At 57.5% G+C, this 25,049-nt stretch overlaps 6 protein-coding genes across 6 annotated transcripts; all 6 read left to right on the top strand.

Annotated features, from left to right (window-relative positions):
- Positions 1-217: 217 nt before the first annotated feature.
- On the top strand, positions 218-1,300 carry LMXM_04_1230 (actin; the record flags this gene model as incomplete). The annotated part of the gene is made up of 1 exon (XM_003871839.1): positions 218-1,300. One exon carries the CDS (start codon positions 218-220, stop codon positions 1,298-1,300), a length of 1,083 nt encoding a protein of 360 aa, XP_003871888.1.
- A 1,207-nt stretch (positions 1,301-2,507) lies between these two features.
- Positions 2,508-5,654, top strand: LMXM_04_1220 (conserved hypothetical protein; the record flags this gene model as incomplete). The annotated part of the gene is made up of 1 exon (XM_003871838.1): positions 2,508-5,654. The coding sequence occupies one exon, from the start codon at positions 2,508-2,510 to the stop codon at positions 5,652-5,654; it is 3,147 nt and encodes a 1,048-aa protein (XP_003871887.1).
- A 984-nt stretch (positions 5,655-6,638) lies between these two features.
- Positions 6,639-7,745, top strand: LMXM_04_1210 (putative casein kinase I; the record flags this gene model as incomplete). Its single annotated transcript, XM_003871837.1, has 1 exon — positions 6,639-7,745. One exon carries the CDS (start codon positions 6,639-6,641, stop codon positions 7,743-7,745), a length of 1,107 nt encoding a protein of 368 aa, XP_003871886.1.
- Positions 7,746-12,550: 4,805 nt separating this feature from the next.
- Positions 12,551-13,114, top strand: LMXM_04_1200 (conserved hypothetical protein; the record flags this gene model as incomplete). The annotated part of the gene is made up of 1 exon (XM_003871836.1): positions 12,551-13,114. One exon carries the CDS (start codon positions 12,551-12,553, stop codon positions 13,112-13,114), a length of 564 nt encoding a protein of 187 aa, XP_003871885.1.
- Positions 13,115-13,904: 790 nt separating this feature from the next.
- LMXM_04_1190 (putative tRNA nucleotidyltransferase) lies at positions 13,905-15,476 on the top strand (the record flags this gene model as incomplete). The annotated part of the gene is made up of 1 exon (XM_003871835.1): positions 13,905-15,476. The coding sequence occupies one exon, from the start codon at positions 13,905-13,907 to the stop codon at positions 15,474-15,476; it is 1,572 nt and encodes a 523-aa protein (XP_003871884.1).
- Positions 15,477-16,819: 1,343 nt separating this feature from the next.
- Positions 16,820-23,917, top strand: LMXM_04_1180 (conserved hypothetical protein; the record flags this gene model as incomplete). Its single annotated transcript, XM_003871834.1, has 1 exon — positions 16,820-23,917. One exon carries the CDS (start codon positions 16,820-16,822, stop codon positions 23,915-23,917), a length of 7,098 nt encoding a protein of 2,365 aa, XP_003871883.1.
- Between the last annotated feature and the right edge of the window lie 1,132 nt (positions 23,918-25,049).

Here is a 25,049-nt window from a genome sequence, read left to right as displayed (position 1 = left end):
CATGCGTGCCTTTCACTACGGGCTTCTTTTCCTATAAAAAAATCATCCTGTCGCCCCCTTCTCCTGCTTTGTTCTTTCATGGCGCTCGCATGGCAGATTTCTAGATATCTTGCCTGTACACTCTTCATTGAAAACAGCTTATTCCCATTTATTTTTCTCAACGAAGAAAATGGCTGACAACGAGCAGAGCTCCATCGTCTGCGATAACGGATCCGGCATGGTGAAGGCCGGTTTCTCTGGCGATGATGCTCCGCGCCACGTCTTCCCGTCCATCGTGGGCCGCCCGAAGAACATGCAGGCTATGATGGGAAGCGCGAACAAGACGGTGTATGTTGGCGACGAGGCGCAGTCGAAGCGCGGCGTTCTGTCGCTGAAGTACCCGATCGAGCACGGCATCGTGACGAACTGGGATGACATGGAGAAGATCTGGCACCACACCTTCTACAACGAGCTGCGCGTGAACCCCGAGCAGCACAACGTGCTGTTGACGGAGGCGCCGATGAACCCGAAGCAGAACCGCGAGAAGATGACACAGATCATGTTCGAGACGTTCAACGTGCCGTCGCTGTACATTGGAATTCAGGCTGTGTTGTCCCTCTACTCCTCTGGTCGCACTACCGGTATTGTGCTGGATGCGGGCGACGGTGTGACGCACACCGTGCCGATCTACGAGGGTTACTCGCTGCCGCACGCGGTGCGGCGTGTGGACATGGCTGGCCGCGACTTGACGGAGTACCTGATGAAGATCATGATGGAGACGGGCATGACGTTCACGACGACCGCCGAGAAGGAGATTGTGCGCAACGTGAAGGAGCAGCTGTGCTACGTAGCGCTCGACTTCGAGGAGGAGATGACGAACAGCGCCAAGTCGGCGAACGAGGAGGCGTTTGAGCTGCCGGACGGCAACGTCATGATGGTGGGCAATCAGCGCTTCCGCTGCCCGGAGGTGCTATTCAAGCCGTCGCTGATTGGCCTCGACGAGGCGCCGGGCTTTCCGGAGATGGTGTATCAGTCCATCAACAAGTGCGACATTGATGTGCGTCGCGAGCTGTACGGCAACATTGTGCTATCCGGTGGGTCAACCATGTTCCGCAACCTTCCAGAGCGCCTCGCGAAGGAGATCTCGAACCTGGCGCCGTCGTCGATCAAGCCGAAGGTGGTTGCGCCACCGGAGCGCAAGTACAGCGTGTGGATCGGTGGTTCGATTTTGTCATCGCTGACGACGTTCCAGACAATGTGGGTGAAGAAGAGCGAGTACGACGAGTCTGGGCCAAGCATCGTGCACAACAAGTGCTTCTAAGGGTCCTCATCTGACTTAGCAACTGTTGCGCAGAGGACTTCGTGCGACCGGAAGACGCTAGTGGAATTAGGCAGAGGTGAGCTAGCGTGCGCGTGGTAGCTTTTGCAGCACTTTGGATATTGTCTTCTGTACTGCCTGGTTCTCGTGCTTATTTTTGGTTAGATGGTGCGTTGTTCTACTTTCAATCATCGTTTTGTTTTGTTTTTCATATCTGTTTTCCAAAGAACTCTGATTGTCTTCATCCACCCGGTTTTCCCCGCCTGGTCTCGCTTTGAGATTGTTTTTATTCCTCTCCGGTTTTTCCCCATTGGGATAAAAGTGCGTCCCGTGTGTCTACCCCTCCAGTCCCCACAAGCGGCTCAGATGTACAGAGCACCTGCTCTTCTCTGACGTGCACTTTTTGCTCTTGCAGTCTTGCGCGGCCTCTAGTCTCCCCTGCCACGCACGGATGCTGACGCCAAGCAGCATTCTGCGCAGGAAAGCGTGGTATCCCGACGAGGCAGATCGCGGGCTCGCATGTACCGGCGACGGACATCCTACACACATTATCCTCATGTAGAACCTCAAAGCAAGGGAAGAAGAAAAGGGTTGACACGTTGTTATGTTTTTTTTTGTGCCTGGGAGTAAGCGGGCGCCGATCTTCAAGTATCCTCTCAATTTCACTGGCAGGGCGCGAAGTGCGCGGGCTCCTCGCGTGCCGCCGCAATGTCAGTCGCGGCTCTACCAGTGCTACAGGGATGTCGGGTGGTGTCGTTGATGATTTGGCATCAAGTGCACGCCGCGTGATACGTGGCCATGAGCGCAGCTTTCTCGCGATATTCTCCCCTCTATACAAGAGGTCAGTTGGCTCTCACTATCATGCGTGCAGGGCCGCTGTCGCATCGGATGTGCGAGGAAAGGACTCCCTGTGAATTAGTGCCACTCATCATCATCTTTTTTGTTTGACTGTAACCTTTCCCGTCCTTTCTCCGGTCATCACGTGAGACGCACACACACTCATGCACACTCACATAGGCCCTTATTCACAGTACAGACAATTGGAGTTGATTGCGTCTCTCTGCACCCGAGTAAGGCTTGATGTGTCACCGCGGGAGTCAGTGTGTTCCATCACACATTCTCTTTTCTCACTCCTGTGTTTGCTTGCTTTAGCTTTTCGCACCTTGTGCTGATGTCTGAAAACGGTCGAGGTGCTCCGCCAGAGGGCGCGATGCTGACTAATGTTGGCAATGGCGATGCCGATTACCCCGACCCTCGCACACCCAAGCAGGGCAACTTTGCGACTGTCAACAGCAGTGCACTAAATGGCAGCGAGGGCAACGCGATTTCGAGTTTCTTGCTTATTGGCAAGCTCAAGTCCGTCGTTTACGAGGTTTTGTATAACTTGGAAAATCATGGCCATTTACATGATATAGATGAATTTATCGCCGTAACGGAAGACTGCCTGAAGGCGCTCAAGACCGTCAAGGTGGAGCGGCGCATTGAAGCGCGCAGAATGAATCTCTCCATGCGCAACCAGGTCAGCTCTTTAGTGAACACGCTGGTGACGCCGTCGAACAGGGAGCCTGACGACGCGTTAGGTGACGCCGTGCGTATCTCCGCCACCGCGGTGAGCCAGGGTCCCCAAAACTACAAGGCGGCGCTCCTCAAGCAGAAGCTTCCCTCTCCCAAGCACTCTCCCGTGCGGGCAGATGTGCAGACAAGGGGCGACGTGGAGGCTGCTCGGTACGCGTCCGCGCTGCGCGCGGAGGAGCGTCAGAGACAGGCAGAGGAGCGCCGGTTAGATATTTTGCAGGAGATGAAGCAGAAGTCAGAGGTGGCTGATGCCCGGAGCCTGCGCGCCAAAGCGCGGCGCGAGGAGGCTGAAACAAAGCAGCGCATGGAGACGCAGGATCGGATGGACAACGGAGTGCGCCGTGCGGAGGAAGCGCGGCGGCAGACTCGTGAGAAGGCCCAGCGCGCCCACTCCCGTGTGGAGGAGGTGTTGCTCACGAAGGAGCTGCAGCAGCAGAACAAGGCGCTTTTGCTGGGCAAGAAAATGAGCGATGTGGAGCATAACCAGGAGCAGATGCGAGAGAAACTTCAAAAGCAGGCACAGGAACGGCAGGAGGCAGTGCGAGCTGCCGCTGAGCGTCGCCGAAACTTAAGTCAGGAGCGACAGGAGAAGCAGCAGCAGCGCGAACAGCACCGCTTTGACAATCTTCGCCGCGTCGACGAGCAGAAGAAAGTGGACCAGGAGGTGAAGCAGCAGAAGGCACGAGAGTGGGAGAAGAAGGTGCAGCAACACCACGTTGACACCACCGCAGAGGCGGAGGCAAAGAGTCGCAAGACGGAGGAAAAGTTTCAGCAGAGTGCCCAGCTGTTGGAGGAGCAGCGGGAGAGGCGGCAGCAGAAACTAGAGCGGCAGGAGCAAAAGCTACGCGAAGCGAAGGAGCGTCGGGACAGGGAGCTGGCGGCTCGGCCGACGTTGGAGGAGATGATGCCGCCGCTGTCAGAGCAGGAGGTGGAGCAGCAGGCGTCGCGCTTGTCGCGTTTGTCCACCACAGCGGCGCATCACGGCAAGGTGTTTGCGGACACGTACCAAAAGATGTCGGCGCACTCCACCAAGGATTTGAATCGCAGCAGGCTGCGCGTTGTTTTCAGCCGCCTCGCGTCAGCCGTGGCGACGCCGTCAGTGGCGCAGTGCAGGCATCCTTTGAGTGAAGTCTCCGCTGCAACTCTCGGGGATGTGGACTACGAATTCGTGCGCTACTTCAACTCGTTCGAGACGCTGGTCAAGGTACTCATGGAGGCTCGGAAAGCGCGAGACTTCGGGGTCATGCGGCAGATAACCGACATCATGCTGTCGTGGTTCGTGGATGAGAAGGAAGGAAAAGAGAACGCGCTGTACTTCATCAAGAGTGGATGCACGGTGTTGCTGTTGACGTGCCTGCGTGATGAGGCTCACTCGCTGCTCCTTCAGCAGAATGCCGAGGCTCTCCGCTGCACAATGGAAGTTCTGGGCACGTGTCTTGAGCGTATCAGCGCGGAAGCACAGGGATCAGCAAAGTTGGCGCCGGTGCGGGACCAGCTACTCAACGAGATGGACGTTGTCGGCGTTGACCGCGTGTGCATCGCAGTACTTCAAACGTGCACTGAGGAAGGCGAGCTACAACTTGCCTACACCGCCCTGTGTATTATTCACACGGAACTGAGCGTGGTAACCCGTCGAAAGGGAGAAGTGAAGCGGAACTGGTTTCAGCAGATCACGACGTCCCTCTTCACGCTGCTGCAGAACATGCTCACGCCGAACGGATCGCCGCTGCGGGAGAGTGACGCGAGTCTGTCATGCGAACGGGTGACTATACTCTTTTGCCTGTTTCGAACCCTCAACACGCTCGCGCGCTGGCAGCTGACGAAGCTCCAAGAGCTGCTGCACGACGGTTCGACCGACGCGGGGGCCGCTATGGAGGCGAGGCAAGAGAGGAAGGGTGACATGAAGCGCACTCCCTCTGCAGACTCGCTGCCAGCACTCATCACTCGCACGGAGCTGTTTCACGTTCTTAACGGATTTTTCATGTTCATCCACGGCCACCTCGATGAGCTTGAGACAATTCCCGCCTCGGAGGACGTCGAGGAGGCGACGGGAAAGGGCCTGAAGAGCTCCTTTACAGAGGCGCTGCAATTCGGTATCACATTGAACACGTTACCAGCCTTCCCTTGCAGCAGCGGCTCCGATCTGGGCGATTCGCAGAAGTTAGGCGGCAAGCACTACCACCTACGCGCGACCCTGCACGAGTGCATCCTCCTCGTCGGTTACCTCTGCTTCGATGACGCACCGCTCCAAGACATGATGGGGTGGGGGAAGAAGAAGCCACTCCTGGGAACAATGCTGAATGTGCTGCCCATCACCTACTTCTCCAATGCGCGGCATATTTTGTTTCCAACAATCCTCTCCGCGATTCTTCAAAACAACCGAAACTCGATGATTGTCCGCGAAGAGATGTCCCTGGCGGAACTGCAGCAGTTCATCTCCCAGGAGTACGATCCGTTGACCAAGAGGGCAAAAATGTACGCCCAGGAGCATCATAAGCAGCTGGTGGCGCATAAGATGGAGACAGATCCCCGTTTTGCACTCATGGTGAAGCTGCAGGGTAAGTCGTGGGCGGAGATGGCGGACGACGATGACTCCCCACAGGCGACGCCGCGCTCCTCTGAGACAACGAGCACGACGCCGGCGGTGGAGAAGGAGAAACTGTGCAAAGGGCTTCGAGCAATGTCACTGAACCAAAGCAACTACTTCAAGTTGGAGAGGCGGCTGCCCATATCGTATTGGCCCGCTGCGATGGAGCAGCTGGAGAAGCTGCGCCAGCTGTAGACTGTGCCGCGACGTAGCGGTAGTGTTTGTCGTTGCTTCGGCTTCGTTGCTTTTGTTTTTCTTGTCGCGTCTTTCACGTCTTCTCTTCCGAACGTCATGCGAGATGAGTCCATGAGAGGCTACACGCATACACAAATAGACACGCACATCCGTGCCCGGGAATGCACGAAATACTCGGTACAAAGCAAGCAAGATTAGCAAATGGCTCGCCGTAAGTGGGTGCGGGCTTGTACAGGGCGCGGCGGTCCCCGTTGCAGTTGCGGTCAGGGTGCAGGGGGCGAAGGTCATTTCACAGTGCTCTGTTGAACAGTGTGTAGGTTAGGCGATGTGTTGGTTGTGGGCTTCGTTCGTATCCCGCTAGTAGAGCGCTGCGGCGTCGCTGTACACGAGACGTGAAGGGTGGGAACAGGTACGCGGTGGCATCCGCAAAAGTTTCACGAGGGAGGATGCTTTTGCCCTCTTCCTCTGTGCCGCCTCCACAGCCCTACTGCTTCGTGCTGCCCCTTGTTGCAGGATGGTGTGCTCCCTGCATTGACGTCTCATCCCGCTTTTGTCATTCCGCTCTCCCTTTTGTTTTGGTGTGTGTAACCTCTGCGGTACCCTCATCACCTCTCCCGTACCCACTACACCCTTTGGCCGATATTAAAGGGAAGGAAACTGAAGTCTTCTACCCGCCATTACTTCGCTCGTATCTCTACATACACATCTCGGCACTCCGTTGCGGCGGCAGTACTTACTCACGCAGCACCGCGGAGTACGACATCAAGCACAAGGAGTGCCGTCATCTAACGTGCGCGAAGGCCCGTTCCAATCTCTGCCCCCCCCCCCTTTTCCATAATTGACTCACCAGCAGAGCAATCCCAGCAATCCTCGCGTTCGCCGAGCTCTTCCCTCCTCCCTTCTCTCTTCTTCCCCGCCTTTGTTTTTGCCATCATACACTCGTGTAGCTGATATAAAGCGAGAAGAAGCCCTTCGTCGATCACAATGCCAGAGACATCTTCCGAGGTGGCACCTGTCATTAAGTCCATCTTTCAAGGACGCTTTTTCCTCACGAAGCTGCTCGGCAAGGGTGGCTTCGGCGAAGTCTACGCGGCCGTTCAGACGTCCAACAACGAGATGGTGGCGGTGAAGATGGAAAAGAATAACGGTCGCAACTCGTTTCTCTTTCACGAGGCGCGCGTGATGCAGGACATTCAGAAGACTCCCACAAAGGATGGTATTTCAGGCATTGCGACACTGAAGTACTTTGGACAGGAAGGCGACTACCGCATGCTGATCATGTCCATGCACGGCGCATCGCTCGAGGACTTCCACGAGAGGTTGGGCCGCTTCTCTCTCAAGACGACTATCATGCTGGCGGGCCAGATCCTGTCGCGCCTCGAGTACATTCACTCTGTGGGCTACGTGCACCGTGACCTGAAGACGGATAACTTCCTTGTGGGCAAAGGCTCCTTCTCGAATCGCATCTTCATGATTGATTTTGGTCTAAGCTCCAAATTCATCGACTCCGATGGCAAGCATCGTGACATCTTCACTGGCCGGTACTTTCTGGGCACCTCGCGCTTCGCTTCGGTGCGGACGCATCAGGGATACTCGCAGAGCCGCCGTGACGACCTGGAGCAGCTAGTGTACATCATGATTTACATGTATCGTGGTCGCCTGCCGTGGTCGGGCCTCAACATCAAGGACCTGTCGGCCAAGGAGCGCAAGATCGGTCAGATCAAGGCTGATTTGAGCTATAGCCAGATTTGTGCCAAGTGCCCTCAGGTGTTCGAGCACCTGCTCTTCTACGCCCGAAATATGGAGTTTGCGGAGACCCCTCAGTACGACATGTGCCACGCCCTTCTCCAGTCCGTTTTAGACTCCATGAGCCCCCGCGAAACGATGGACTATGTTTTTGATTGGAACGTGTCAGCTACCAAGCCGACGCGTCAGTCACTTTCGTCGCGCGACGAGATCGCTCCTACGAATGCCAACGCTGCAAACCAGCCAAATATGCTCAGCGGTGCGGATGGCAAGGGTATGTTCTCTGACTTTGGAAGGAGTAACCCGCCGGAGAACATCTTCAGCATCGGTGGCCACGGCACATAATATTACCGCCACCGACCACATGTAGACACATGTATGCGATGACGTCCGATGTTGCCCTTGTCTTGTATCTCTCCACCCGTCTCGTTTCTTTGCTCTCCTTTCGATCCCCCCTACACACAAATCTTTCCCACTCCCTACTCTCTCTCTCTCCGTCCCCTTGGATGCACTGTCGTTCTGCTTTCTTTCTCCTTTTGTACATTACAAAGTTAAAATAGCGTAAAAAAAGAGGCTCGCGCCAGCCTATTCGTGTTTGTGTGCGTGGCTTCTTCTCGTTTCTCCTCTCCTATGTGTGCTACTTTCCCTCTCCTTTTCCCCCTTTTTCCTTTCGTGCCTCCGTCACCCACTTTTGTGTTGCGTGTGTGTATGGGTGTGTGTGTGTCTTCTCCCCGTCCCTCACCCTCCGTCGTTCGCCCTCCTGGCCGTTTCTTTGCTTTTCGCATGTATGTGTTTTCAACGTTTTTTTTATACCCAACAGTAAAAGACCCTTCGTCCCGGCTTTCTTCGCTCTGCTGTCGCGCGTTCTTGAGTCTCGTTTTTTGTTGTTTACCTTTGTTCGGGGTCCAATCATATATTTGTGTATTCACCTGACCTCGCATTCATCTGTAACCCTTATGAGAGCCCACCACGTACGACGTGGGCCTCAGCTGCTGCGCCATTCGACACACCCATGTGTGTGTCTGCTGAGCGTGGCGGTTGGTCGTAGTATAGGCATATCCAAGATAATACTACTTCCACCTCTGTGGTCTTTGTTTTCGTTTTGATTGATGTGGCGTAGTTCACACCACGACCCACCCACCTTGGATGAAAATAATCCCTTTTTTTTCTCTGGAGGCCCCTGCCCCACCCCCTCCCTTCGTTTACCCATCCATCGTCGCACATCCATATATGAGTGCGAATGTACAGACCTTTCCCCTGTCTTTCTTGTCTCTCATTTCGTTCATACTCTTGCACCTCTCAATGTGACAGAGCCACGCGGATCACCCCCCCCCTCCTCCAAACTTCTATAATCGTACGAAACGAATTGAGAGCTTTTTTTCTGTTACGGACTGCCTTTGGCTGACATACCCTACCCCCACCTCTCTCTCCATCTCCCCACCGCTCAAAGAAGAGAGCGCGATGCACCTTGTGTGACTGACCCTTTTTCTTTTTCCCCTTTTGCTGTGGCTTTGACCGGTGAAAAAGGACTCCTTTTTTTTATCCCCTTGTTGTTGTGCATTGTGTGTGCGTGTGAACACGTTTTACTTTAGCCTATTTTTGTGTGCGGATGTGTCTCCCTCTTCCGTCCCTTGATGTGTGCCCGTGTTTTACCTCTTTATACCAGTTGCGGTACTAACGTGACTGGTCATGTCGTTGTCTGCTCTCTCTCTCACCGCCTTTCTCTGTGTTTCGGTGCTTTGTTAGCTGTCGCTTTCGTGGGCCTCTTCCTCGCTTTCTTGCACCCTTTGAGCGGCAGAAACGGATGTGTAGTCATTTTCTTCGTGCTAGGGTTCTATGCGCAGCAGCGAGCTTCCAGGGAGGCACAATACTTGTGAGGTGTCACAGAACTCAAGCTTTTGGCGGAAAAAAGGCGAAAAGGTGATCCCCCCTCAGTTCCCCCACGGCTCACATAATCTCGCACTCGTACCGAACAAAGGATCCGTTGGCAACCACCTCCGTGTTTCCTCCCTGTAAATTTGGGACGAAGAGAAGCGACAGCATGACTTATACCTGAGCAGCTTCTCTCTACAATATTCTTCTCTTTTCTCTGTGTGTTTCTGTATGCGTGTCTCCATGTGTGCTGTTGCTCTTGCTGTTCTGCGATGCAGACGTGTATACACACTCACACCCGCACTCCAGTGAGTCGCCCTGCGCTTCTTGTTTTTCTGTTCCCGTTGTATAGCTTCCATGCCAAGTGTCACATTTTTCGGGTTAAAGTGTGCGTGCGGGCGTAGAAGAAAGATGCCTGTGGAGGTTGCAAAACGTATTTACGCATGTGCACGCACGCGCACTCAAGCTGCGCACAGCCCGCATGTAGCGTTTATCAGGCGCGCTCCGCAGGGTTGTGGTGGCGGGGCTGGTGAAGTGAAAGAGGCGTCACCGGTGACAGAATGAAGGAGAGCAAACTTGACATGCCCGTTTCCCGCTCGTTCTCGTCGTTTTCCCCTCTCTCTTTTCTCGCTGCATCGTGCTGGATGTGCGTGAGCGGGCGTGATTCAGGCAGTTTGTGTGCATGTGTGCTTCTTTTCTGCGACATTTTACGAATAATGGATGTGTGCCTCAGGGGTACTCTGTCCTTCTTTTCGGTGTGTGTGTGCATGTGAGAACATACTTGTCTAGTTTCTCTTCTCCGTCTTCTTTTCTCTGTTACTTTTTTTGCGCAGGTTCCCCCGGGGAGGGTGCGTCAACGAATGCCAGGAGAACAGAGCGCACGGACCAAGTGACAGCTGCATCTGCCACATCTTGTATAGCTTCTGTCTCGCACGCGGGGTCTTTCTTAGCGACCGGAGCGCAACAACACACCTCTCTTCTTACCAGAATGGAAGAAAAGTAGGGAAGCAGAATTGGGACAGACCGTAAAGCTCGCAGTTAAAACTGAATGAAGTGTAGCAGGCATGCGCACGAACGTCAATGACTTTTGAGGACGAGGGTAATGGCAAACCAAGGCCTTTCTTCTCTCTTCCTTTTTGTGTTCCTCTCTCGTTTTCCATTCCCACCGACTATAAACATGCTGCTATTTTTCTCCGATGCCCCCCTCCTCCCTTTTTTTTCACTGTGTGCGTGTATTTCACTTTTTTGTTTCTCTACACCATCAAGGCTCATTGTTCACCTCGCTCTCTCTCTTCTGTGTGCGCCTCCTCACGCCCTTGTCTCTCCAACGAAGGCACTATCCTGTATCTGTCCAGTGAGCCTCGTAAATGCAGTGCCCTCATGACCACCGATATATATATATATGTATATATATGTCCCCCATGGAGGTCTGGATATGACGAAGAAAATACATATATGTGGCGTACACGTTACTGATTTCGAGGATGTGAGCATGGCTCCTTCTGAAAAAGCAGAACATTTGAAGATGGTCTTCTCTCTTCTCTTTCACACTGTGGAGGAGGCAGACACGTCTTCCTCTGTGTGCGTGTGTCAGCTGGACCGACGCCGGTGCAGATGGACTACATACTAGAGTGTCTGGCCAACCTTGATCGCGTCGTCGGGTGTGGCTAACTACGACTGCGTTCGTGCGGCTTGCTGCAGGCAGAAGTATGTCTCATCAGCTTGCGCTTGCGAGAAGGGTGGACTAACATATTTTTTTGTTTTCGCATTTAGCGCCGATCTCCTCACCCTCCCGAAACCCTTCTCGTTTGCCTTCCCTCGCTCCTTCGCCCCACCATCCTTTTCCCGTCCCTCTCGGCTGAGGACGTTCTCCCCCTTTGCTCGTTCCCGAAAGGACTCACATGCGCTCATCTCCCCTTCCGGCTACACAAGGACTTATACCATTCGCCTAGAGGTGAGACCCATCACACACCTCCCACGTCTGTCAGAGGGTACCACCCCGGGCTCCTCTTTCTCCTTTTTCCTTCGTTTGCCTCATTTTTTCCCGCGTGCTGCTTCATCAAGGAAATGCTCCGGCGTTGCGCTCGACGTCTAGGCCATCAGCTCATCAAGGAGCCGATGGGTCACGAAGAGACCACCTTCAGCCGCGGCCACCGCACTCGCAACAACGCTCTCCAGCACATGTACGGACTTATGGGGGTTTGCGGGGTGGGCTGCGTTTTGGCGCTTTTTTCCTTTCTGTCGGGGCAGCGTCGTGTTCAGACCACAATTACGGCAGACGGCACGATCACCAAAGGTACGTGCCCCACGAAGTGGTGGAACTTCTGAACCTCCTAGCAAGTGAGAAGCGGTGTGGCGCGTGCGGGGCTTCTCTGCTCCGCAGGCGCAGGGAAGCATTCTGCGGGCAACGAGCATGAAAGGGAGACGCAGCGTTGACGGCAAAATTCCTTTCTGCTTCGTCTCTGCGTCGCTGGTCTCTCGACTTTTTTTACTACGCGTGATAGCGATGGTTTGAGTGTAGTGGGACACGAAGTACGCGTGTCTGTCGCGGAGAGGATCGCCCGCCACACTTACTGGTAATCGCTTTCTTGGGAAACGAGGCGCAGGCGTGTGTACCAACCATGTTGTGTTCTCCTTTGCCTGCGGTCTTCTCTTGCCGAGAAGCTGTGTACTGTTGTTGTTGTCTTGTCACTGTCTCGGGCTTGCGTAGCGTAGTAGTCTAACATTCCCACACCCACACACGAACAGGACGGTGCCTCATGAGGGACGTGAGGTAAATATATATATATATATATATATGAAAGAGCCACCGCTTCCCTCCCCCTCTTTCTTTTCCGTTGGCTCCGTGGATGGCCCCCTTGGGCTGCCATGTGAACCCTCTTCAAGACCTTGTACACCACAGGCGTGCCTCAGATGCATTGAGCAACAGACCCACGCACGCACACACACACACACAGACGGAGCAGTTGGACCACAATGATAGGTGTGCTCTTGGCCCAGCTTCTTTCTTCAATATATTTCGCCGTGTGTGAAACATCTTTCGTGTCTTGTGCGCGGCACCGCAGTCTCCCTCCTTCGTTCTCTTTCCTACCACTGTCTCCTGCTTGCACATATTGGGAGATGGATCCAAGCGCACTTGCTCTCCCCCTTCTCTGCCGCAGCTGCCTGCGACTGTTCCCATTTTCAATTTGGTGTGGGGCTGGAAGGTGTGTGTGTGTGTTGTGTACTTCCTCCTGCGCTCCGGTTTGTTTGTGCAGCCTCGACGACCTTCTCACACGATGCCGCCGAAGCGCCCTACCAAGCCTCCTGGCGGCAAGAGTGCGCGCAAGCCTGCGGCCAACCGCACCAAGATGCGCTCACTCTCCCTTCAAGAAATGTACATGCGATCGTGTGCGGAGATGGGGCTGCGGCCCAATAGTGCCTTTACAAGCGTCCTGCCTGACAGATGCGGCGTCGATTACGCCGAGGAAACGGTTGACCTTAGCCGAAATTATGTAGGGGACAAGGGCATTGCGCCTATCCTTGCCACTATCGAGAAAATGCCCAATGTGCGCGCCCTCATCCTCTCCGAGAACGGCTTGCGCAATCGTGGAGTAGAGCTGCTGTGCGCCAGTGCGGCCAACATGCCGAACCTCGAGTTCATCGAGCTCTCTGACAACTTTATCAGCGAGGGGGCGGCTGTAGCCCTCTTCCGACTTATCGAGCACCACTGCCAACTTCAAGTGGTCGTTTTCGAAAACACTAAAATACCGGTGCATTGGAGAGTCAAGCTGCTTGACATGCTCGCCTCAAAGCGCAGCACGAGGCAGGAGCAAGTCCGTGCTTCCATCCTAGTGAGCTGAGAGGCGCGTCTTTCGGCCTCTCCTTGTTGCACGCCACGTGTCACCACGTGGCCTCCTCCCACGCAATCTTCCTTACCGCGCTTCCTGCGCGAAAAAAAAGGAGGGAGAGACCAGAGTTTACTCTTCGATGTACGCCAGCTGCTCCTCTGCCTCAGAGAGACACACGGACCTGGAAACCACAAAAAGACGTCAAGTAGCGCTACCGAAATGCAAAGCAAACAACAGCTGCATGGTTACTGCGCGTACCTCTACGTTGTACCTTCTTCATTATTTTCTCCCTTGCTCTTCCTCTCACTGCCGCCATTGCGACACACTCGCGACGGTCGTGAAGGGGTTGATTGGAGGGTGAAAGGCTATGGAGAGGCGAACTGATCAATGAAGGTAATTGAGAGCAAGGGGAATGTGATCGCTGAACGCCTCGCCGCCACTTCTGCGCTCTTTGGCCCGGTGTCCATGGCTGAGTGTAATGGCAAGCTGCTGAAAGCGTGGTACCGTGCCAAACTCTTTGGCTGCCACAAGGCCTTGCCCGCTGCTTCGCGCCTCCTCACTGTCAAGTGAGCATGACCCCCTCCTCCTCTCTCCCCTTCTCTGCACGTGCATATGTAATACTCGGTGCATTCTTCCCGGCCTGGTGGCGTTCCTCCCTCTTTCTCTCTTCCCTTTTATTCCTCGCAGCGTGGATGCTGTGCACAGTACAGCGGTCAGGTTTATCATTGACGAGGCTGTGTGGCTCTTGCTCTCTGATACACACACACAGTCTCTGTCCCCCTCCCCTCTTTCGCCGAGGTCGATGTTGCCGAGGCTGGTGCGGCTGGAGGCTGCCATCTCCCCGGCCCATCAAAGCGTCTTTGACTTCCTGCTCAACGTGGCTGCAGAAAACAAGCTCAAGGCAACGTTGCGTGTAGCGGGTGGGTGGGTACGGGACATGTTGCTCGGTTTGCACTCGAACGACATTGACATTGCCATCGAGACCCACGCAGGCACGAAGCTCGTCACAGGCGAAGTCTTCGCCCACCGCGTATCCGAGTACCAGCTGGCTCACGGCGGCCGGAGCCACACAGTGAGCGTCATTCGGGCCAATCCGGCCCTCTCCAAGCACATTGAAACTGCCACGGTACGTGTCCACGAAATCCCGGTAGAGTTCTGTGCTCTCCGCACTGACGTGTACACGAGTGAGTCGCGCATTCCCCAAGTGCGCCCGGCGGCTCCCTTGGAGGATGCGCAGCGCCGCGACTTCACCATCAACGCTCTCTTCTACAACTTGCACACCGGCATGGTGGAGGACTACACCACCGGCTTAGAGGACCTGCGTCTGCGCATCATCCGGTGCCCGTTGGAACCGCGAACAACCTTCATGGACGACCCGCTTCGCCTGCTGCGCGGCGTGCGTTTTGTTGGCCAGTTAGGCGCGCTCAACTTTTCGCTGGATGAATCGATCACCAGCTGCGTGGATGATTCGCTGCTTGACGTGCTTCAGCAGAAGGTGTCTCGTGAGCGTGTCGGGAAGGAGTTTGTGAAGATGATGGTGGCCGCTCACCCTGAGCGGTGCATCGCACTGCTGCATGACATGCACATCCTGCAGCACATCTTACTGGTCAGTGTGGTGATGCGGCAGGTGCCCGGCAAGAAGCAGCTGTCGAATGAGATTGACCGAGTGGAGAGGTTGGTAGATCTTTATCCAGATGGATCGAAGAGGCTGGAGACAGTGATGCGACTGAGCGCTGTCGGCTTGCCGTGCCTCGCCAATATCGGCGCGGCGGCCGAATTGTCCGAGGGGCAGCGAGTGGAGGTGGCTCTCTTCTTTCTCGTCATTCCTTTCTTTCGTGGCGAGACCGAGAGTGTTGACGAGACGGTGCGCAATGTCTGCATGAATGGGCTGAAGCTTCCGCTGGCAAGCTGCGATTGTGTGCGACGCTTGATCGACGCATACAACCACCTTCACGCGCAGTCCATGAGGATGGATGAGCTCGCTGCCGAGACGCTTCGCCCCAAAACGGTGATAAAGGTGTTTGACGCCTTGAACATCCTTAACGACAAGCACGTCTTTCGTCATGCCCTCCAAGTTGTTCTGCTAGTCTACATGCTAATCGAGGAATCGGCTCACCTACTGTCAAGCGGCGGACTACAGCAGGCCACGAGCAACTTCACCGCGGCGTGGGCGCGGGTTGCCGAGCACCCTGTGCTGCTCGATGCCTTCCAGCTGAGGCTGCCCATCAATGGAAAGGACCTGCAGAAGGTGTACGGTATTCCACCCAAGAACGTTGGAACAACACTGCTAAAGATGCGGCTCAAGCTCGTGCTCTGCCCCCAAATGACGCCCGAAGACGTTGCGCAGTGGCTGATGGAGGGTGCGAAGGTGTGACTCGGCCGCCGTCGAGCGGGACACCGTCGTTAATGCCACAGGGGACTTGATTCCGGGTCCTACTCCGCATGGCAGTAGAGCAGCTGCGTGGCGCGCACGAAACAGACGTGGTGGCATCAGCTGCGCCTAGCAGTGTACTGTGGGAAGAAAAGATAATCAACACCCCAAACAGAAGAAAAAATGGTACTGGGCTCCGTTACCGTTCAGCTATTGTCGCTACGGTGGACTGACGTCTCGCCAACCCTTCCCATTCGGTGCATGCCGATCAGCGGAAGAAAGGGTGTCCCTCCCCCTCTCTCTGCGCTGGACCCGCTTTGTCTCGAGCGAGTCACTGGCGATAGTCTCTCTCACATTTTGTTCTGTTGTGCATGTGATGTATTGCCCACTCTGCTCTTCTTTCTATCTTTGTCCTTCCTTCCCTTGTCTTCTCCGTGCTGCCCAGGGTAGGTGCGGGTGCTCAACCATCGGTGCACTGCGCAGAACGCTACCCCTCCCCTTCTTGTTCAGCGCCATCCACAGCCACCCCCCCCCTTTTCTCTCCCTATCTTGTGCTCACGTAGGCAGAGCGGGACGTGTCCAGCATATGCAGACACCGTGACGCCTTTCGTTGCTGTTTAGCATACACAAAGCAACAACGGCCACGCGAGAGGCTGGAGACGAGCACGAGAGGTGCGTCGCAGGCAACAAGCCACGACCTCTTTTCTCCCCCTTTTCTTCGTTGCACCTTCGGCTGTCTCTGAGTCGACCCATACACATACAGGTGCAGAGACGGCCGCGTTCACTGACGCACGTACATACATCCCCACACACCTATACATACAGGCACATAATCCCATAGTGGTCATCCTCGTCACTGTCCCCCCCCGCCGCCCTTCTTTGTTCAGCTAGAAGCAGGTTTTCTGGCAGGTGACCATCAGAGATCCATAAAACATACATTCGAATTGCCATAGAAACAGTCAACCTCTTCTCCGCCCTTCCCCGTCCCTTCCTCTGCCACGCACGCCTTCTGGGTAGGGGGCGTTTCTTCTTTGTTGCGTTTCGTGTCGCTGCTGCCGCTCTTCTTCTCTTTTTCTTCTCGCCCCCTGACTGTGTTTTGGGCTTCAAAGACTGTCCTCCCGCTACGCAACGTCTGCTGCACTGGCCTCTTGCCACCGGCAGGATCCTCCCTTGCTCTTCCCTCTTCTGCAGCTCTGGAGGCTCCGTCTGTGCTTCTCTCCCTTTTGGTTTAGCTGGTGTGTTCAAAGCTGAGTGTCTCCCCTGTTGCGTGCCTCCGGTGAGACATGAACGCGATTCGCTTGGGCTCCTACAGCGCCGTGTGGTGGCGTCCAGGAAAGGCCGGCTTCATGGATGTGGTCGGGCCCATCTCTCACACAGAGGTGCCAAAGCGGAAGTCCTCGGCTAGGGGCGCGGTTATAGCTGCCCCGATCGCGCTGAAGTGCGTCAAGCAACCCGAGCAGGAGCTAGTCGTGTGGCTGGGATGGAAGGGGTCTAGAAACTTCAAGAAGAGCGGAAAAGGTCTGCACAAAGTCCTGTACGTCTGCACGACCGCCACTCACTCTGGCGTCTTTTTCACTCACCACAGCGGCAAGCGGCTGGGATTTGCTCTCATCACGCATGATTCGCGCAACCCGCAGAAATTGAAGAGCAAGCCTACCCTCTACAAGAGGGAGCTGTCTGGCTTGATGGCGGACGTCTTGCACGATGGAGAGAGCAAAAAGACAACCGCGAAGGGAGGTCAGCTAGTGACGGTGCGGCAGGCGGTGCTTCGCCAGACCCTCGAGGGGCACGTCCTCGCAGCTGTCTTTGTCAACCAGCGCGGCGATGTGTACGCGGTAGTCGCGCACTTGGCAAACAACACGTGGCGCAAGTGGAGGATGGAGGCCGCAGTCGGCTCCATGCCTTGCATCCACGTACCAGAAGGCGGCCGCGATGTGCGGTTTGTGCACTGCGACATAGACGCGCCCGTCGATCACACCTCCGCCGTTGTCGCCCCTTCCCTTCCCTTGGCTCTCTCGACGTTCGATCGCGTCTCTGGAAGCAGCGCCAACTTGTCGGCGCAGGTGGCGGCCACCACACCGCCTCTCCTCTGTGTCATAGTCCGTGAGGTCATTCTGCCTACGCGCGGCTCCGGGGTTGCGGTGGTGCGGGTCTTTCAGAGTCAATGCGTCGAGCGCATGAGTGCCGACGTCCGGGAGATGCCGGAGCCTTGCCTTACCTACGTGGATGAGGCAACAGCGGTGTACACTGTCGTTGTGTCGTGGGAGCAGTCCAGCTGTCTCCTGCACATGCGGGACTCGCTGTTCGGGTCGGAGCTGATGACGAGCTGCGCCACGGTGGCTGGGTTGCACCGACCAATCAGCGCATGCACGCTCTCGATTCCGAACCCGCTCCGACCTCGAGGTGCCCGGGTCTCGCTGGTGCTGTGCGACGACATGAGGGTGTACTGCTGTGAGCAGTTCGGGCAGGTAGTGTCGGTGTCGCTCAGCATCGACGACGTGGACTGCTCCATGTTGATGCTTCCCGTGCCACTGGCGAAAAAGTCGTCCAAGAAAATGAAGACAGCGATAACACTGCCAGCGCGGCTCATACCTCTGAAAAACCAAACAGAGGTTCTCTGCACGAACGGGACTGTCGGGCTGTTCTTGCGCGTAACGTCCGCTGGTTTTGGCGAGACGGTGCCGGCACCACCCGACCTGGCGGTGGAAGGCACCGGCGAGACAGCTGGCTGTGGCGCGGCGGGAGATGCTGAAGTTGGAGCCGCAGCACTGCGTCTGTGTTTGCTGTCGTTGCAGCAGCTCTCTGCGCGTGCTAACCGCCACGACCTACCGGATGTGGTCTTTCGCCATATCATGCCGCACTTGCAATACGTGGGTACCTCGCAACAGGAGGTGATGCTGATCCAGCGCGTGTACGAGCAGCTGCTGCAGATGGCCGAGCCGATCCTGGAGCCCGAGTGGAGCTATCTCTGGGTACTCACCTCCCTTCTCCAAAAAGCCCTCGTGAAGCGTGGCAGAGACAACGAACTGCAGTACACCGATGCGTTCTTTCTGCAGCTGGCCGACACGTACCGGCAGAGCAGCTTCGCCTCTCCCAGCGGGGCGGCGCTCGTGGGTGATGGTGTCCGGGCTATGGTGTCGACGGAGGCACAAGACGTGATTGCCGCACCGACGCCGACCGTTCCCGCAGAGGCGATCTACGTTCTTGATGGGTTGGCGGCAGGCGTTGCGCCGGTGGCCTTAGCCGAGGAGATTGTGCGGCGCTTGGTGAACACCGACACCCTCTCGAACGGTACCTGCGTTGTGGCGTCTCAGGCCGATGTGGCAGACTGCGTGCACTGCATGGGATGCGTGCTCGTGGCGAGCTGTCTAGACCTCAGCGTGTTTGTAATCGCCGACGAGGCGCGCGGGCTGCGTGTGTCTCTCCAGCGACCGCAGAAGGGCGTGTGTGTTGCGGTCCAGCCGCACACTTTCGCGAGCCAGAGGGAGTTCGAAACTGCCCTGGGCTTGGCAGGCGATCTCCTCTCCGTCTCCTCCGCTGACGCGTCCTTCCGGCCCGATGTAGCACTTCTCACGCTAGGCATTGGGAGGCGGCAGCATTGCCTGAACGCCTTCCTGCAGCTCTTTTCTCCGGTGCTGCGCCACGCGATGGATGCGTTGACGCCGCTTTCCAGCAATCGAACTTGGTTTGAGAAGTGCGTCACCACGCTGACGCAGTCCTCCACTGAATGGGTTGCCAGTCTGCTGCGCAATGGCGCCAGCGACACCTTCACCATCACGGCGACTTTTTGCCACCTGTTGCGTGCAGCGCAGCGCGGCGTGGATGCCGCCTTTTTTCGGAGTCTCTCGCGCACCCTCTCTGAGGAGTTTTGCACCACCGCGCTGGTAACCATCCTCTTCCACCAGACAGAGCTGCTGCTGGCCGCTATCCAGAATTACGCCTCGGCAGTGGCGGCCTGCGTCTTGACGAAGAATAGTGAAGCAGGAAGGGACGCCAACTGGCAGGCGACGGACGTGGGTCGGATTCGTCTGCAAGCGGCGCTGGCGCAGACATCTGCCTTGTGGGCCCAGATCGACTCCCTGTCTCCCTACCGTGTACGTGATGTAGCCGAGAGCTACCGCATCTCCGCCAGCATCTCATTGGCGTCTACCGCCAGTGCGGCGTCTGCTTCGACCGAGGGGACGATGGTATCACGCACGCTCGTGCTGTGCTTCCGGATTTTTTGCCTCGTGCAGTGCTCAATGGCGGCAGAGGAAGACACGAGCCTGGCAGTAAGCGTTGAATCGACTAGTTGGACGACGAGCGACGCCGCTGTGAGGGACTGCCAAGGTGTGCTGGAGACCATCTACCTGATGGCTGGCGGCCCGTTGCCGCTCGAGTGGTTCCAGTGGAAGTTTATCTCATCTGTGAGGCACGCAGCTGCCATCAAGCCAACTTGGGCACCGTACCTAGTGCGCCTGATGCAGCTGTCCAATGTGCACCAAAGCAGCAGCGCAACTCTTAAGCGCGACTTCTACAGCCTACTAGACACCCTGCAGAGCCGTGGCGCGTCTTCGACAACGCCAGCGGAAGGGGGGGATATACAGGGGGCTGTCGCAGCGGCGGAGTCTGCCGTTGGCGCTCTCGCAGCCCAGGCAGAGCACCACAGTGCAGCGGCCGCAACGGAAGGCGGTAGCCCGGCGCCATCGACAAGTACTGCTTTCTTCATCTTTTCCCACCAGCGCGACGCGTCGCTGCCCAGCTGGACACGTTCGCACTCGCTGCCAGAGCGACAGCACCTTTTTTCTTCCACCTGGGTCGACGTACTGTGGACGCTGGAGCGTGTACCCGGTGCTCTTGATCGTGCTTGTGCGGCAACCCTAGCTCGAATCCAGCTTGCGGCATCGGAAATGGCGACGACGGGACAGGGTGGAGACCAGCCGCCGGTGCTGTCCGAGGAGCTCGCGCTTCCCCTCTATGCACATCTCTACCGATTGCGCCCTCCGGTGCGGATGCACGCAGTGGCAGACGCGACACCAGCGGAAAGCAACGGCGCGTCTCTCGGTGTGCAACAGCGCGTAGATCGTGCCCAGCAGCATGAGGAGGCCCCGCGCGAAGCCACCGCGACCCCCGAAAATCTTGCCGCAAAACCTCAGCAGGAGGATGCACAGGTGACTGTTGCACCCTCTGTAGACACAACGACATCTGCACCGCTCCCCTCGTTAAGCGCCGAGCCCGAGGCTGCGGTGCGCACGGGCACTAGTGAGACGATGCCCAAGAGGCAAGCCAGCAGCGACGCCAACGCGGGTCCTCCTGCTGCTGCTGCTGCTTCGGTGGCGGTGACGGCTACACCGGCGGCCCCGGCGCGGAGTTGTCTGTACTCTCCAGCCAGTGTGGCGTGGTGGGACACGCTAGAGACGACACCAAGCCGTCCTAGCGCGTTTGATGTAAAGGTGGAGTGTGCCACCGCCACCTCCACGCCTCCTGCCACCGCCGACGACAACGGCGAGAGCTCCGACTCGGGCACAACGTACACCACATCGACCAGCAACTATGTCGACCCGGTCGCCACGCTCGAGTCATTTCACCGCCGTTGCTACACGAGAGGTGACGGTCATGCGGCAGCGGAGAGTATCGGCAGCAGCTGGAGTGACTCGGAGTTGCACCTCTGCAAGCACCGGTATGCCGTTGCCCGCTCGCAAGCGCAACACAGCGCAAGAAAGAGATGCCGCTGCTGCAGCCGGCCGATGCGCGTCGACTACCGAGGCCGCTCAGCCGGGAGGCGAGGCGAGGTTGCCGACAATGCCACGCCAGTACGCGTGCAGTGGAGCCGGACGGCGAAAGAAACGACTGCACCGTATGTGCGGTCGCCGCTGGTCACCGCGAAAGGGCCGACAGCCACTGCGGCGCGGTCAGCTCTCCTGAGCTTTTCAGCTCGGCTGCAGCCCCCCGAGGAACCGCCGACGCTCCGCGCGCAGTCTGCGCGAACTTCACTGGCGGCGCCGTTCTCCCTGTTGACCTTTCCCTTCGCGTCAAAGGGGCAGCAGGCGTCGCGAGTACGGCTGTGCACATTAGACGGCGACCGCGTCCGCTATGTTGATGGACGGGACATGGTGCCGCTGTTGGTCACCAGTCGCCCCGGTGCCGGCGCCACTGCGGGTGCCTTGCTGAAGGTGCCCCCACTGCCTGCAACGAGCGTGTTTCCAGCTCCTCAACCGCTCGTACGTCTCCCCTCGCAGTCTGCGGCAGCACAGCCCGAGCATCGTGACACGCGAGTGCCATCTGCAGCAGAGGCGGCGCAGCCGGTGCGGTTTGTGGAGGCGGGGCATGCATATCCGCAAGTGCCGCGCCCACCCGCCGGCGCTGCTCCACCAGCAGTGGATGCTGCCAGCCTGCAGGCTACCGCCGCGAGCGCACCTGTGCCCGCTCGAGCAGCGGAAGCGATCATCTTTCCCTATGTCGGTTTTGCGACACCCGTCGCTACCGCATCTGCGCCGCCCGCGCCGGCCACCGTGACTCCACTGCCGGCGCCAACGACTCTTCCCATAAGCACCCCCAGTGTACTGAGCCCTGCGCAAATGAGCGACTTCCGCCGCTACACTGACAACCTGTTGGCTCGACAGACGGGAAGCACACGTTCACACGCCGCGACGGCTGCATCTGTTCCGGCTGCGGCACCTCCGACGGCGGACCGCCCCTCCACGGCCCCCGCGGCGACAACTGCCGTCGACACTGCAGGGATAACGCGGTTGATCCAGCAGCAAGAGGAGTTCATCCGGAAAGCTGAAGCTATTATTGAGAAATGCAGGGCTGAAAAGGATGGCTTCTATCGACGGGTCGAGGAGAGCATCCGCAGCGCCACCGCGGCTTTCCAGCAGCACCAGGGACTGAGCCCGGTGGAGCAGGCGCAGCTTCTCCAGAACTCTATCAAACAACGCAATGAGCTTCACACCCTCAACCACCAGCTCCTGGAGTTGCAGTTATCTGCCGCCCGTGCCGGTGGCGAGGCGCCGCCAGTGCCCACCGTGGCTTCAGCCACCTCTCAAACAGCGCCGTCACGCGTGACTGCCACCGGTGCGACCCAGACGCCGCCGCAACTAAGGGAGAGCGTTGGTGTGTCATGGGCGGCGACGAGCGGCTCCGCTGCATCCACGGCTGCAGCCGCCGCCCCAGTGCTACCCCCTGCCATCTCGACGCGGAGGCACGAAGGAATGCGAGAAATTTTGTCCGACCTACAGCGACTTAACGCGGAGCTCATGGCAAGTAGTGCGTCGGCCGAAGCCATGGACAGGGCTGTCAAAGAGACGCGTGAAGTCATCGAGCGATACGAGCGGACCAAGACAGCCGAGGCACTGACGGCGGAGGGAATCGCCCTGATATCGGCGATGCGCCAGCGCACTGCTGAAATTGAGCGCCAGCTGGCGGAACAACCGCAGAGGGTTGAGCAAAAAAACACTACTGACGCAAAGAGATCCTCGAGTGTGTGGGTGTCACAGTTTTCCGTGACCGATACAGTCGAGGGCTCACCGGCAAACGCTCCACCTGCCGCGTCGCTGGCAGCATTCACTTCGAGCCCGGCCGTGGTGCCGCCATCCTCGTTGCACTTCACAGCGCAGGCCGGGGCGTCAGCGGGGTCGGCAGGAGAGGCGCTGCTCCCACAGGACTGGACCCAGCACTTGCCGTCGAGCAGCCCATTCGGATCGGTGTCGCGCTCTGCCTCGGTGCCTCAGACAGCGAAACCGCCGCAGCCACTCTGGGTGCCACCACCCACAGCTTCAGTGCTCACTGCACCGGTCGTCTCATACGCAACACAGCGCGCCTCCTCCATGTTCACCTCCGTTTCCTCTGTCCCCATCGATGAGCCGACAGTGCTTCGGCCCGCGACGCCGAAGGGGGCGTTGCCGCCCAGTGCGAGTTTTCATGCTGAGCGGGCTGCCGGAGGTGAGGTGCCGAGTCTGCACCTCTGTGAAACAGTGGAGTGCACAACCCTTGATCCGCCACAAATCATGCCTTCCTGCGTGAGTGCACCGCGAGTGGCCACTCAGATGCGTGATCTGGGCAGTTTGTTCATCGAAACTGGCGGTCGGTATGAGACCCGGCGTAACGTAAGCACTGCTCCGTCGCATGCGAGAGCAGCAGCTTCTCCTCTACGCAGGATGCCGGCGCGCTCGCCGGCGCGCAGGCCTCCCGCTGCGGTGCGACGCTTTTCCCCATCCGCACAGACGCCGGGACGCTGCCATCACATGCATGAGGACCGCTATGCCATGTACCGAGCGACGTCGAGCCCAGCACAGGTGCGCCAAGGAGCCGCAGCCACGCCTTGTGTCCCTGCCCCGGGCGCGCCTTTTGCGCCGGCCTCACGTCGTGGGTCAACTGGTAATGTGTTTGTGGATCGACAGCAGAGCAGACTCATCGCTAGTATTGCTAAGCGCATGCAGCAGCTAGAGCAGGAGCTCTTTATGTAAGCACGCACATGTCAGTGTGACCTGAGCTGTATTGATCGTAAGAGAGGAAGCGAGCAGGGAGGGGCAGCAAAACGGTGGCTGACATCATGACCGCCTATGCTCGTGATGATAGCGTCGCTATTTTCGGTCGTCTGGTTCTCTGAGCTCCCCTCCCCCTTCATCCTATTTCTTGAACACACGCAGTGACAGTCACGCATGAATGGGCTTGGCGATTCCCCTCCATATTCTCCTCCTTGACACTTCCCCGGCTGTACATTGGCCCCCACGGCTGTTGAGCAGGGCGGCGGGGTACCTGGTAACTGTGACGTCGGGGAGGGGAGGGGGGAAGAGGAACGACTTTGGTGCGGAAGTGCGACGTGCTTGAGCGTGTGCTAAAGTGCCGTTATTTTCCTTTTTCGCGAACCGAAAACGGTCTGACATCTGTGGCGTACGCCGAAGCCGTCGACCTCCCCTTTGGTTCTTTTCCAGCGTGTCCACTCTGCTTTAGAACATGGGCCACGCTCCACGCTACCCCGCCTGTCACAGACCCATCGCGTGGTGCCGAGCAGCTTTGCACAGGTGGCACAGCAATGCGCCGACTCCGCCATGGGAGCACGGCCTCTGCCTCAAACTCCAGCTCTCCCTCCGCCCCTCCCCCCTCCCCACCAGTCCGTTGCAAGGGCAGAGTGGGATACGCTCGCGTCGCGCTGGCGCTTCGCCTCTTGTATAAATGGTGCAAACCCGCTCACCGCAGCAGCTCGCTCCGGCGCAGCGCCGTCCAGCGCTTGACCGCCGGCATGAGTAGCGACACACCGCTTTGGGCCTGCCTAGGCGGTAGGGGTCTAGCCCTGTCACCACCAGAGGTGGTTGGGCATTGGCAGAAGTTGAGGGTGGGGCCTTCTTGGCTTCCTCGCAGAGCGGGCACTGAGCCCTGTGATACCACGCTGAGTTGGACCCCTCGTCATGAGGGTATAGAAGCAAACGGCATAAATAGGAGTACACATTCACGGCACCGCCTCTGCGTGCACGCGCGTGACAGTACGTCAGAGAGGGCAGCAAAGCTTCTTTTTCTTCATTGTCTTTGACTATCGTGTCGCCTCTCCGTGGCTAGACTCTTCGATGTGGCAAATAGTCATAGTTGCCGCCGCCTCCG

The sequence above is a fragment of the Leishmania mexicana genome, chromosome 4 (genome assembly GCF_000234665.1).
Source record: "Leishmania mexicana MHOM/GT/2001/U1103 complete genome, chromosome 4".
Taxonomy (NCBI): Eukaryota; Euglenozoa; class Kinetoplastea; order Trypanosomatida; family Trypanosomatidae; genus Leishmania; species Leishmania mexicana.
Note: the sequence above shows the minus strand (reverse complement) of the source record. Positions and strands in the feature narration are given on the sequence as shown.